The sequence below is a fragment of the Crocuta crocuta genome, unplaced genomic scaffold (genome assembly GCF_008692635.1).
Source record: "Crocuta crocuta isolate KB4526 unplaced genomic scaffold, BGI_CrCroc_1.0 scaffold19, whole genome shotgun sequence".
Lineage (NCBI taxonomy): Eukaryota > Metazoa > Chordata > Mammalia > Carnivora > Hyaenidae > Crocuta > Crocuta crocuta.
Genome location: NW_027551565.1, coordinates 3193360 through 3208033, shown reverse-complemented (window position 1 = coordinate 3208033; position 14674 = coordinate 3193360). Strand labels below are relative to the sequence as shown.

The 14674-nt window shown below is 38.6% G+C and overlaps 1 protein-coding gene across 1 annotated transcript in view; it reads left to right on the top strand.

Annotated features, from left to right (window-relative positions):
* Positions 1-14674, top strand: part of PLCH1 (phospholipase C eta 1) — a 204414-nt gene that overhangs the window by 141716 nt on the left and 48024 nt on the right. The window contains exons 7-9 of the mRNA XM_077750100.1: positions 1924-2017; positions 4536-4739; positions 13168-13288. Of these exons, the coding sequence (XP_077606226.1) occupies positions 1924-2017; positions 4536-4739; positions 13168-13288 (419 nt within the window). The remainder of the gene's footprint in view (positions 1-1923; positions 2018-4535; positions 4740-13167; positions 13289-14674) is intronic.

Genomic DNA, 14674 nt, shown 5'->3' with positions numbered 1-14674 from the left:
GGGTTGGGGGAAGGAGGGAAGCTGATTGACTTGTACATTTCATTTCTCATTATTATGGGGTTTTTACTGTATTTCAGAGTTAATCCTTAATACTTGAATTTTGGTAGGAAATGGATTATTTCCCATTTATTGTTATATAATGCTGAGAAAATTGTGAGCTTCTTAGAATGCTTACTAATATTTTTACTAATTTACTGACTACTTCTTGAATATAATGCTTTTGGCATTTTTGATGGGTTTTAGATCCCATGGGCTGCTGGTAGACCTAAGTCCAGGACAAGGCTCCCTACATCTCTGAACAAACAGCTTCATAAACCAAATAATTTCAGTGTAAACCTGGGCTTCCTATGGCAGATGAATTTTATTTTATTTTTTAATCAATTTTTTAATGCTTACCTATTTATTTTTGAGAGAAAGAGAGAGCACAAGTAGGAGGGGGAAAAGAGAGGGAGACACAGAATCCGAAGCAGGCTCCAGGCTCTGAGCTATCAGCACAGAGTCTGGTGCGGGGCTCAAACTCATGAACCGCGAAATCATGACTTGAGCTAAAGTAGGGCACTTAATCAACTGAGATAACCAGATGCCCCATTTTTTTTTATTTTGTGAGAAATTATTTAGTTTTTAGATTGCATGTGATAAATCTCTCTAGTATACAGCAGACAATATAATGACCTACTCAAAGCCTGACTAGGTCAATAGAGTTTTTACAGGTATCATGATTTCATTTATTTTATGGTATTTTCTGGTGTTGTCTGGTAATATAAGCCTCTGAATATAGTAAGGACTGCAAAATTTACTCAATGGATGCATCAGCCATTGTGTAGCTAGTTTGTGGGGCGATGGGGGGATGCATTCTATGTTATTTCAAGCAGGCAAAAAATAGCTGCAAAACAGAGCTTTTTTCCTCTGCAAAAGGTTTAAATGCTATTTAAACTGACTGTTTAGACAAATGAGACTTCACTAAAACAGAAGTATCAAACCTAAGAGAGAATATTTGGGAAATATTGAGAATGGCTCATAAGATTAGCTTCCTCTATCACTGGTCATTAGTATTTTTAAATGTCACTGATAGATCAAAATAGAATTTTGATTAAAATATCACATCCTTCATGTTGCTATTTAAATAATTATTCTTGAAGAGTTTACTTTGCCCAGTGACACTAAGTATGTGATGTTCAGGCAGCTACCTTGAGAATGCCTCAATAATAATAGCATGCACTGCCTCTTTGATGTCACATGTTAATAGTAATGCATTTAATTTTCACAACCACCTTATAAGGTAGCCACAGAGAAGGTAAGTAGCTCATTCAAGATCCCACTGTTAATAATATAAGATGGCTAATTTGGACAAAAGCCATCTAGCTCCAGAGTTCTTTGTTATGCTAGCTGCTTCCTCTAGGTTTTTGGTTTTATTTTCTCTTGCCAACCTTTGTGATCTTGAATTACCATGGCAGATAGCTCTTGTGATTCCATGGAAAGAGCTGTAGATCTGCATACCCATGAGTGGATTTACCTAGGACATCTTGTTTTTCCAGGCAGTCATTTTCTCTCTGTATATATTTATGATTAGCAAACTGTAGTGTTTGTGTAGAAAATATTAATTTGCAGATAGCTACTAGTTTATAGTAAGTAGATTTTGACAGTGGTTTGCATTGATTATTGATTTAATTTTATTAATTTTGACTCATGGAGTACATTTGTCTAGTTTTTGAAGGGGTGTTTTCACGGATTAAATCTGAAGGGTAGCATGGGAAGATTCAGATGATCGTTTCCCAAAGATAAAGTTGCTGTGATCTCAAATACTGCTCCTTAAAGCACCTTGCACTGTATCACGAATGCTTAAAAAATCAATGTGCCTTTTTAGCATAGAAGGAAATATCTCATGAAATTGCAGGTACCCTACTAATGTTTTGTTTTGTTTAGATGAACAATGTGACAGCCGACTATTGTCTTGACATCATAAGGAAATTCGAAGTTTCAGAAGAAAATAAGACGAAAAATATTCTCGGCATAGAAGGTAAAATAATTAATATTCTTAATTTCTCATTTTTCAATTCAATTTGCTAAGTTAAATTCAAGCAAAATTTTTAGTAACGGAAATCAGAAGATATTCATAGATTACAGGTGATTCAAATAAAACTCGAGAAACAATGTATTTTCCTGTAAAAGAGATACCATGATATTGCTATTTCTCTTACTTTGGCAATGATGATATGCATTTTCCACTCTAAGCAAGTCAACCTGATGCCACCATGTGTGTGACAGATGTCAAGAAATATTTGGACTTTTCTCAAATGGCTAATTTTGGAAAGAGATTCAACCTGGTAATTTCAAAAAAGGAAATTTGATCTTAAAATAATCTATGACATTAGTGACTTTGAAAGTACATGGTTCTTTAAAAATCTTGGCAATGAACTTGTTTTTACCTTGTTCACTCCACTGATAGCAGTGGAGATGTTGTTGGAACCACAAATTTTGTTAATACGACTACTTCATTATATAGTTGAGGAAAGTGAAGCTCTCAAAGAAATTAAGTAATTTGCCCAGAGTTATATAATCAGAATGTAGCTTCAAGGATCTTACATATAAATATGAATACGGCTACATGTATGTGTAAGTTGTATATACTTAAAATGTGTGAGGAAACAAATTTCAGACTGTTACCCAAGAGAAGAACAAATCCCAGGCAGAACCAATAATTTGACGAAGGACTACCAAGACCCCCCATTGCCTTCAAGAACATCCAAAGCCATGGTTTATCTTAGCTATTTTTTTTACTGCCCTCCCCCCCCCATTGCTTTTAGGTTCAGTGTGGACAAGGAGGTTTGATACCACATGTTTACTTCCTGGGGTGGAGGGTAATTAAAAGAAAGGAATAATTTAAAACATATAGATTAAGAACCATTTTAAAAACACCTAGAGAAGATAAACTAATTTGGGCCATTTCTTTACCAAGAAATGAATGTTTTTGCTTGGTGGGCCCCCCAAATGAAATTAAACATGATTTCTACATTACTGTCATAAAGATAGGCATGAAGAAATTCTCCAGAGTCTCCGAGGATACTTATACAGTTTCTTGAAGACTTGTTAGCAATTAAAAAAAAAGTTTTTTAATGTTTATTTAGTTTTTGAGAAAGAGACAGAGTGTGATCAGGGATGGGGACAGAGAGAGGGAGACACAGAATCTGAAGCGGGCTCCAGGCTCTGAGCTGTCAGCACAGAGCCTGACTTGGGGCTTGAACTCACGAACCATGAGATCATGACCTGAGCTGAAGTCAGACACTTAACCGACTGAGCCACCCAGGTGCCCCAAAGACTTGAAGCAATTTAACCTGATAATCATTCCACTTAAGTACTTGAGGTCATTCAAGTATTTATTCATGTATTATTGAATGCTTCTTCTACCTAGTTATTATGTTTTGAAAAACTGTAGAAAAACTGATCAGATTTTCTACAGAATATCTGCTTGTTTGAATATAGCTGTGCTAAACTAGTTTTGAGTCTACATCTTAGTGACTTTACAAATTTATAGCTTATGCTATGTTCACCATAAGTGTAGCTACTGTCTGTCTTATTACATGGCTATTACAATATCATTGACCATAATCCTTAAGCTGCACTTTTATTTCTGTGATTTATTGATTCCATAACTGGAAGCCTGTACCTCCCTCTCCCCTTCACCCATTTTGTCTACCCCCTCCCCCCCTCCCCTCTGTCAACCATCAGTTTGTTCTTTGTATTTCTGCATAATCTTTAAACATTATTTTAAAGTTATAAAATGTGCTAGCTATTAGCAGCATCTTCCCAAACCAATCTCATAGTCAAATAACCACACTCTGAATTTAGGCTATGCCTAACTTTTGACCTGTTACTTCACCTATGGCACTAACAGTACTATTTTTTAAATGAATAACTTCTCAAATGGATGGTTGCTCAGTAAAGCGCTTTGTATAAAAATTGCTTTAACACTGCATCAGTCACCCATTAGATCATGCTGCCTAATCCTAGCTTGAGTTCAGGGTTACTGAATGGCTTCGGAATAAGCCCTCTCTCAAACTCAATCAAAATTCTTGAAAAATGTACTTATTTTTCTGTAGCTTATGTTGAAACTGCTATTCCCCAGTCATATTTCAGTTTTCGACACTATTTGACCTGAAACAAGTCTCTCATTGCCTTAGTGTTCCTCACATTAGCTGTCCTGAGTATAAGTAAGATAATCATTACAAACATACTTAAAAAATTTTTGTTTTTAATTTTTATTTATTTTTGAGAGAGAATGATAGAGATACAGTGTAAGGGGAGAAGGGGCAGAGAGAGGGAGACACAGAATCTGAAGCAGGCTTCAGGCCCAGAGCCTGACGTGGGGCTCAAATTCATGAACCCTGAGATCATGACCTGAGCTGAAGCTGGACGGTTAACCAGTTGAGACACCCAGGTACCCCACTATGAACGTACTTTGATCTCTATTGTCCCTGATAGAGTCAATTAAGTACTCTTTGAAAACTATAGTACTTCACTCTTTTTTTCTTCCAAAGGGTTCACGAACTTCATGCGTAGTCCCGCTTGTGACATATTTAACCCATTGCACCATGAAGTGTACCAGGACATGGATCAGCCTCTGTGCAACTACTACATCGCTTCCTCTCACAACACATACCTGACCGGAGACCAGCTCCTTTCTCAGTCCAAAGTGGACATGTACGCACGGGTGCTACAGGAGGGCTGTCGCTGTGTGGAAGGTTCGTGATTTGTCTGAGCTCTGCTGTGTGTTGATGAACGTGTCCTTTAGCCAGTCAAGTCTAGTCTGAAGAGTGGAGACCTAATACATGTACTCACACTAATCAGAACCATTTTTATGCTTATTATAGAGCTATTCTTCACTCATGGAGCTCTCTGGATCCTCCTTATTATCCTGTCAGGAGAAGAGAGAGAGAGAGAGAGATGTACCAGAAGTTAGGAAGCGCACCTTCAGTTGCTAAAAAATTGTGATGAAAATGAAAGTTTTCCTAGAAAGATATTTTTTATTTAAACAATGCCAAAAATAGTTCAGGATAACTGTTTTTGAGACACTTCATGATCTCTCAGTCAGCAACGTTTATTAAATTTCTTGGGGGGTCTTGATTGTGAGGACTCTGATATAGGACATGGTTTCTGCCTTCAGGGATAGTCTTGCAGAATGGGTGGACATTAAAAACAGTTGTACAGTGTGAGAATTCCAGCAGGAAAATCAGATACACGTTAAGAAGTGTTGGTACGAAGAGTAAGATGTGAGGTAAAATGCAATGAGAAATTGACAGACTGGGAAGGTGAACTTGGGTCATTCATAAAGAGTTAAAGGGTTTGAGTGCTGTGGTGAGGAATATCAACTCTAGCTTTTCGTAACAAGCGTTCAGTGAAGCATTTTTTTCCAAAAATTTTTAATGTTTATTTTTGAGAGAGAGAGAGAGTGAGAGACAGAGTGTGAGATGAGAGGGTCAGAGAGAGAGAGAGACAAAGAATCTGATGCAGGCTCCAGGCTCTGAGCTGTCAGCACAGAGCCCTATGCAGGGCTCAAACCCACAAACTGCAAGATCATGACCTGAGCCGAAGTCAAAGTTTTAACTGACTGAGCCACCTGGGCGCCCTTCAATGAAGGGTTGTTGTTTTTTTTTTAAATTTTTTAATGTTTATATTTGAGAGACAGAGCGTCAGCAGAGGAGGCACAGAGAGAGAGGGGGAGACACAGAATCTGAAGCAGGCTCCAGGCTCTGAGCTGTCAGCACAGAGCCCGATGTAGGGCACGAACTCACCAACTGCAAGATTATGACCTGAGCTGAGGTCAACCGCTTAACTGACTGAATCACCCAGGCACCCCTGAAGGGTTTTAATACATATGGTGATATGATCAGACTTGCAGTTCAGAAAGATCACTTGGGTCATGATGTGGGAGGACAAGTATTTTAGAATATGTGTTTGTGGAGGGGAAGAAGAGAAGAGTGAGGCTAGGTAGAGCAAGGAGAATGGTGGAAAAGCTATTACAGTGATTCAAAGGAAGGGTTATAAAAACCTGGACTAAATGAGTTGGAGAGACAATTACATAGATATAAAGAAGTAAACTCAGCAGTATCCAATGCAAGAGGTAAAGCATGTAAGGAATGAGGGTGAGAGCGGTAGTGAATGAATGGTGTCCTCACATACTTTAGAGAATCTGGGGAGAGAGCATTAATGAGTTCAATTTTCCATCTGTTGAGTTTATAGTGACTTTGTAACATTTACACGGACATTTGTATCAGTTGGTTGCATAATCATATCTGAACCCAATGGAAAGATCCAGGCAAGATAAAGATTCCATGATTTTGAGGTTTAGTTTAGTTTTATTTATTTGTTTGTTTATCTATTTGTTATTTTTTAATAAATGTTTATTTATTTTTGAGAGAGAGAGAAAGAAAGTACTAGCAGGAGAGGGGCAGAGAGAGAAGGAGACACGGAATCCATAGCAGGCTCCAGGTCCGAGCTGTCAGCACGGAGCCCCATGCTCAACATGGAGCCTGATATGGGGCTCAATCCCACAACCCTGGGATTATGACCTGAGCCAAAAATCAAGAGTTGGATGCTCAACCGAGTGAGCCGCTTAGGCACCCCATAATTCTGAGTTTTGTGTGTGATAGTTAAGATCGTGAAAGTGTACAAGATCACTTACAGGGAGGAGCAGAGAAGCAAATGAAGCCTGAGGAGTGAAGTGATCCAGCATTATATGTGGGAAGAGCAAGGGTAGCCAATGGGGATTAACACAGAATGGCCACTGGGTCCTAAAGGATAAAATGGTCATAAATGTCTCATGCAACAGAAAAGTAAAATAAAGACTATCCAATCTGGTTGCATTTAGCAGCTAGGAGTTTATTCGTATCTTTTTAAAAACATTTTTAAAAAACATTTTACTTATTTCTGAGAGTGAGGGTGAAAGCAGAAGTTGGGGAGGCACAGGGAGAGAAGGGAACAGAATATCTGAATTGTGCTCTGGGCTGACAGCAGCAAGCCTGATGCAGGGCTCACACTCACAAACTGTGAGATCATGACCTGAGCTAATGTTGGACGCTCAACCAGCTGACCCACCCAGGCGCCCCGGTGTCTTTTGATAGAGAGTTTTGGTGACCTGTAAGTGAGAATTTGGGGGTAGCTAATGTGCTGTGGGTTAATCACTTGGCATTTTTCTGCATTAGAAAACTGGATGACACAGGTGTGGGGGATTTTGACACTTTGAAGAAGAGAAAATGAGGACACAGGGTTTGTTTTTAGAAACAGAAATATGGAGAAAGTTGTCGTCACAAACACACAAAATAAGAGCAGAGAGTTGTTATCGCAGAGCGAGATTTTGGATGAAGTTACAGGTGATGACTGTATCCAGGGTGTGTCTTGAGTGGGCATGAATGAAGTAGAGTGAGGATGGGATTGTTAGCATTGGGGAGGCTGAAGCCAAAGGATTGAATAAATTGCCCACCTGGACTTTTAACTCACAAAGGATGTTGACAGGTAGATTAAATATGAAAAATTTTAAAGATTAAAAGTTGTAGATTAAAACCTGTAAGCCAGATACTTAAGTACAGAAAGAATACTATAGGAAAGGCGCTTGGAAGATGCCAGAAAGGTAGAGTTGGATGAAGTGAGGTTCAAAAGTAAGGAGATTTTTTTTTTTTAATTGGATGTAGGAGAACAATTGTTTAAACATAGCAATTAAACCCTAGAGAATGCCTGTTGGTCTGTGATTTATACTAAAAAAGTCTGTGGAGAATGGTAGTGTCCCCCAAGGTAAGGTGATTGTTAAGATGAGGAGGTTGAAGGAGAACTCCAGAGAGTCTGATGATAAAAGGGAGCTTGTGATAGAATAGAGATTCCATGGTACAAAGGGAAATCACTTTTGGTGGGGATGTGCTGGGAGTTAGCAGTGGATAACAGGTTCTTGCGGTGGTGGAATAGAGTCTGGGAAATGAATAAAGCCGTAGGGCAATAAGACTAGTAACTGGATGGGTCTTTGTCATATAGTTTCTGGCATGTTATCAGGGTCAATTAACATTTTCAAACTGGACAGGCCTTAAGAACTGCCTACATATAGAACAATTAGAACCACTACAAATTTAGTGTTCTGGAAATTTATGCTTTAAGAGATGGCATTTTTGCAGTCAATGCAGAGAACACCTACTGACAATGAGTGACTGATAATTGAGTAGCTTAAGCAACTGAGTAATGAAGATGCTTATGAAATATTAACATAAAGAAAAACCTTTTAGAAGGTCTTGAGATGACATTCTGCTCTCAGCCATTATTCAACCCTTTGTTCATTCAGTGCTCAAGAAATTTTACATGTCTGACATGCAGAGATTCTCCTGGCACATACCCTCATTGGGGTCACAGTGATGATTGCCTATCATTTTAAATGTTGACATTTCCTTGGAGGCCAAGTATGGAAAATGACTTGTAGTGACTCCATGAAGTGATAGTTTTTACTCCAGACGGTTTTGCAATTTTGTTAACTGCTGTGTCCTGTACGGCATTTCTTTTGCTTTTCAAGTCCTCCAGGTACCTGGTCTTCTCTTTTTTGCTTTTTAAATCCAAAATCACTGTCCTACCCAAGCCCAACCATGTTCCCATGATCAACTCCTTGTATTGAATTAGAACATCTAATCCTCCAGCTTTGTTTTGGGGTATTAAGAAGGAAAGCTATCTGATTAAGACAATTTATAGCAAGATACAAATGACTTTTTTAAGATACAAGTGATTTTTAATCTTAACTTTTTAAGGGTCTTTTGATTTTAAAATGAGAATGTTTAGAAATTGTGTGCAGTAGATGATACTGAATATGGGCCATCTCTTGTACATCCCTTCTTTCCTTCTAACTGTCAGTCACCAAAGTAATAGAAAGAAGCTACTTGGCTCTCCTTTTCTAACAGCTTTTCTGCTCTAGATATTCACGGAAGCTGAGGATATATACAGTTACGGTGTAATTTTAAACAATGTGCAATCTCTCAAATATCTCTCTTACCAGCTCGTATCAGCAAATTCCTCCCCTTATATTTGGTTGACTTGCAGTTATTTCTATTGAAATAATCTGTAAGTGGATAGTGAAAGTCAAACTATTATTTCTGGAAGATTTTTGTTGAAGAGAAGAATTATATTAGTTTTGGAGACTTGATCAGTTTTGTCCTTGACCTATTTCCTGTTCCAAATTATGGTGATCACTTTGTCTTTGAATGCACTGTGGGAAGGAACTACCATGATTTCAGCCCCTTTTTTAAAGAACCTGATTTATAGACTGTATCAGGTCATGGATTGAAGATCTCAGGTATTACAGGTATTTCTCTGAAGCAGCTTTTGCCAAGGATAGCACTTCATGGTAGAGAATAATGATTCTGGACAGGTTCTTCATGGTATTGTGACCTGAAGAATCTCTCCACTTTCAAGCTTCTAGTTTCATAATGTGTTTTCCATCTCCATTAGTACAGGTGTAGGAATGTCCTTGGTCAGGATCTATAGAGAGTCTTGGGGAAGACTAATAAGTCTTTTTTGGTGAAGTGGGCTTGTCAGCAAATCAGTTTGATAACATTTTTTACATGGTCTTACCTTCCTTTGATTTTCAGCCTAAGTTACCTAATAAATATGGATGTTCTGTCCAGGGGATTTTCACTCTCAATATGGAATTGATGTTGCATCACAGCTATAATCGGTTTACAACCTTTCCTGTTATCTCCGGGAATGCTATCAGGATGGAACACTTTTAAGTTCCATTATGAAAAGCTGTCATCTTAGCTGTTTGTCTAGCCTGCAGAAATAACCACCTCTTTGTCAGAGTGCTTTCAGAGGCACTAATATGTGACATGATTGAAAAATGGGCCACTGGCAATTTTGTGGGCATGGGAGTTGGTTAGAGGGTTTCTACTTTGCGGCATTCTCATTATGGCATTAGCTCTTACAGGAAACTTCCCTGTCATTTGAACTTGGCTATGATTGCCACATGTTAGGATGGTGGAATCATTTGGGAGTGTGGTTTCCTCATTCACCAATAGGTGATGGAATAGATCAAAAGTGTAGGAACAAGGGGGAGAAGAAGGGCAGAAATGGTGGGGGAAAGGGAGAGAAGCAAACCATGAGAGACTCTTGAATGCTGACAAAAACTGAGGACTGATGGATGTGGGGGGAGGGGGGGATGGGCATGGAGGAGGCCACTTGTGGGGATGAGCACTGAGTGTTATGTGGAAACTAATTTGACAATAAACTATTAAAAAAAAAAAAGTGTGAACATTATTAGGAGAGCTGTCCTCGACTATGCATATTCGGAGTATGTTATAAATCATAGCAAAAGAGCACTTTCTTTCATGACCAATGTAGTTTCAAGAGCTGTTTTTATGTGTACATGATAATCAAATCAGGCTGACATTGCCTTGTCTACAGTCATTCTTTTTGAAAAGGATGTTAGTTCATTTATGAGGAACTGTTATGCCCCTTTCCTCCACAAGGGGGCTAAATCGGTGTATAAATTGTTCAAATTACTTTTGAAACATCTGTTCCTTCTTTCCACATCCATACCCAAAGACAAATTAAAGAATGTCAAGTACATGTCAAAAGATGGATGGAGCTTCTCTTCTTAGAAAATGTCTTTGATACATTTGACCTCATTTGCAGGCCCAAAGGAATAGTACAACTCTTTATCTTAGTATCCCCAAACTTTTGATCTTTCTCAATAACATCTTTATTCTTAAAATTTGTTTTTTATATTCTTGTGGTATTAACCTTGAAAGTTTTTTTCTCCTCTTACCTTTTTCATTTTTTTTCCCTAAGGATAATTTACAGCCAATGTTTAATTGTAATACAGGTGACTGTATTAGGGAACGGAACTAATAATAGGGCCTCTCTCTCTCTCACACGTGAGAGAGAGGAAGAAAGATTGATTTTAAGAAATTGGTTTACGTGATCATGGGGATTTCCGAGTCTGAAATCTGCATAACATGCCAGCAGCTTGGAGATTTAGGTAGGGGTTGATGTTACAGTCTTGAGAAGAATTCCTTCTTCAGGAAATGGGAATCTTTGCTCTTCAGGCCTTTAACTGACTGATGAGGCCTGTCCACCTTATGGAGCATAATCTACTCTACCCAAAATCTATTGATTTAAACGTTAATCACACCTAAGAAATATCTTTACAACAACATCTAGACTGGTGTTTTATCAAATAAGTGGGCACTGTAGCCTAGCAAGGTTGACACATAATGCTTACCATCGAATCGCACATTATGGTTATGGTGAACAATTTGAAAGTTTTAGAATAAATGGGCCTAGCATCTCCTGACGTAGTTACGAAGCACACATATGAGGAAGGTACTACTAAAATAAAGAATAGGTGTGGTCATGAAATGTCTGGCCCTAATTAAAAGTCAAGAGTTTTCATTGGCATTCCATTAGCCAAATCCAGCATACAGAATGTTTGACTCATATTGTAATTTAAAAAATGGATTAATTGCCAATAGTTAAAGATTGGGAAAATTCATAGCAGTAAGGTCTAGATTTTTGGCTTCTCTCAGCTCTGGCAACCAGAGCTGCCAGACTGTGCTACAAGGAAGGGCAATGTTATGAGAGCTGGCAGCGTTCTTTGCGGGGCAGGGGGGGAGGTTCCTAGCTTAGCCTTGACTGGGGTTTAGGTAAGAAAAGTGAAAGAGTGCATTTTGGTTGACCTTAAATGAAAGACTGGAAGGATCCTATGTGAGGAAACTTTCCTAATGGAAGAACAAGTCTGTGAGTTCAGGGGTAGGAGAAAATAAGATTGATTTGTCAGACAGAAGCTAGGATATTAATTAAGGCAACAGTGGTTCCTTTAATATTTAAATCTAAAAATCTCTGTGCCTTGAAACAACTGAAGTTTATTTTTTGCTTATGTAAAGTCCAAAATAGGTGTTCCTAACAGGTGAGTCTTTCAAGCAAAGATTTAGAGGTCTAGGCTCTTTCCATCTTGTAGTTGTGCCATCTTTAGCACACGTCTTCTGCAGTCATAGCAGAAGAAGAGAGATGGCTAAGTAAGGAAAGTTTTCACAGACCAGACTTGGAAGTGGTGTACATAATTTCTGCCCACAGTTCGATGGCCATAACCCACTGCAAGGGAAGGCTGGGCAGTGTAGTCCTGCTGTGTGCCAGGGCAAAAATGGATACAAGCTGAGTGAATGGCTAGCTAGTCTCTAACACAAGAGATAAGGACCTTGGGGTTAAGCAGGCAGGGGGTGCTATAGGATATTAATAAAGTCAGCATGTGTCTACTGAGTACAGACCATGTATCTGTTGGATGCTGTGTTATGCACTGAGTAGGCTTTTGAGCAAAGGAACAACATGGTGAAAGCATTGTTTTTGAGAAACTAGTCTGGTGGTAGAGTGTAAAACAAAGAAGATAAACTCTAAGTCAGGGTGAATGGTGAGGAATTGGTTGTCTTTCTCCAGTTGGGAGCCAGTGAGGCTGTCTATACATATAACAATATTGGTATTATCAATAACAATCATAATGACAATGTATCATGCAGTATTTCAGCTTTACATATACTTAGTCATCACTCAAACTTATGATACAAATGCTACCATGATTTTCTTTTACAGATGAGGGAAGCAAGGCTTTAAATGATTAAATCATTTGCCCATATTCACATAAATCTTGGCAGGGCCTGAAGATTTGAACTTAGGAAGTCAGTGTTGTTTTATAACTATTGTAGAGTTAATAAAATGAAAATGCAATAGAAACATAATGAGTTTAAGTGAACAATAATGAAAAGCCCTGGTATTGATTTGGGAGGGCTGCCTTTGTAAACTGAAGTGTAAGAAATGAAATTATAGGAACAACCTGTTAAGAAATATCACAATCCTTGGGCAGCTTGATTGGATTTAGATCGATTTCTAATGAGCATTCTTGGTAAATGCTGAGCTGCTTGCGAATGTGACATCTTTGTTAACTCTAAGTACTCAGAAACAAATCACTTACTATCTTTAATTCCTTATTCTGATAAATGTGTCAGAATGCCCATGTCTTCGTCTGACTTCTTTGTCATGATCATAATATGCATAATCTCAAATAATAAACCTAAAACAATATTTGTCTACTATTTCCAGAAATAGTAGCAAAACCAGAAACTTTGTGTTGTTGATGTGAAGTTCTATTTTTGACAGTTGACTGTTGGGATGGCCCAGATGGAGAGCCAGTAGTACACCACGGTTATACTCTCACTTCAAAAATTCTCTTCAGAGATGTCGTAGAGACCATCAACAGGCACGCCTTTGTGAAGAATGAGTAAGTATGGCGACACCTGGGAGCTAAGCCAGGACGCAGAGCACTGGCTGATGTACCATGACTGCAACACCACACCCTCTTCCCTGGAGTCTTCATCTCCCTTCCTGCTACCCTCGTTCTCCCCTTTCTTGCCAACAAAGCACTGTAAGCAAATAATAACTCGATGTTTGTACTTTCTCGTGCTCCACGTATTATGTACTCCAGTCTCTCAAGACCTTGCTTCCTCGAAGCATGTTCTTGCAAAGACGGACCTCAAAATTTCTAAAGCGTGTTCATAAAGTTTGGAAATGCAGGTTACTATACGTGATAAATAGTTTGTTGATATTATATAACAATACAGTAAAATAATAACAGCTAGGTTTTCAGACTTGCTGGATGTTCTATATATACTGAAGTGTCTAGCATCCTTCTGTTACTTGATTCCTCCTTGGCAGTGATTAATGGTGACTTTTTCCCTCAGTACTTGCTTTTTGGGAGCTTCTATTATAACATTCTCCTCTGTTCTGTCATTGCTTCTCTCTCTTGTTTTTTGTTTGTTTGGTTGGTTGGTTGGTCTTTTGGCCTATGGTTTTCTATTCGATTTCCTCATTCCTTTAGTAGTCACTATTTCTTAAGTTGTTGCCATTGCTCTCCTTTTGCATTGTTTAATTATATGTCCAGAACTTTTACCTAAGTTTCAGGGCTATGTAGCAAAAGTCTTAGTAAAAATTAATCTGAGTGTTCCATAGGTACCTCAAAATCAACAAATGTCATTATTTATTCAGATATTTAATGGTACCTACTCTAAGTCAAGCATACTGTAACAGATGCAGAGAGCCACAACACTGCACAAAAAAGATGACTGCTACCTTCATGGAGCTCACATCTCAAACCAAACTCAGCATTTAATTCTGCCAAACCTTCTCTTGCTCTGTTTCCTTTAATATTTTTTTTAATGTTTGTTTATTTTTGAGAGATAGACAGAGTGTGAGCAGGGGAGGGACAGAGAAGGAGGGAGACACAGAAACTGAAGCAGGCTGAGCCTCTGAGCTGTCAGCACAGGGCCCAATGCAGGGCTCCAACCCACAAACCGTGATATCATGACCTGAGCCAAAGTTGGACGCATAAACGATTGAGCCACCCAGGTGCCTCATCTCTATTTCCTTTTAGTTAGGGGTAGCTCTTACTACCAGTCCATGTCTTTAGCCAAAAACTGAGTCATTCTAAATTCAGCCAGTTCTTGCCAATTCTACTTTCTAAATTATTTTTGACTCCATTGCCCTCTCTTCATTTCCCTTTGGGCCATTGTCCCTGTGCGTGCAGTATGTTTCTTTCTGAAACTATAAGCATGATGTAACTCTTACAGTCCTTCAAAACTCCTGTAGTACAAGGTCATGTCTTACATGC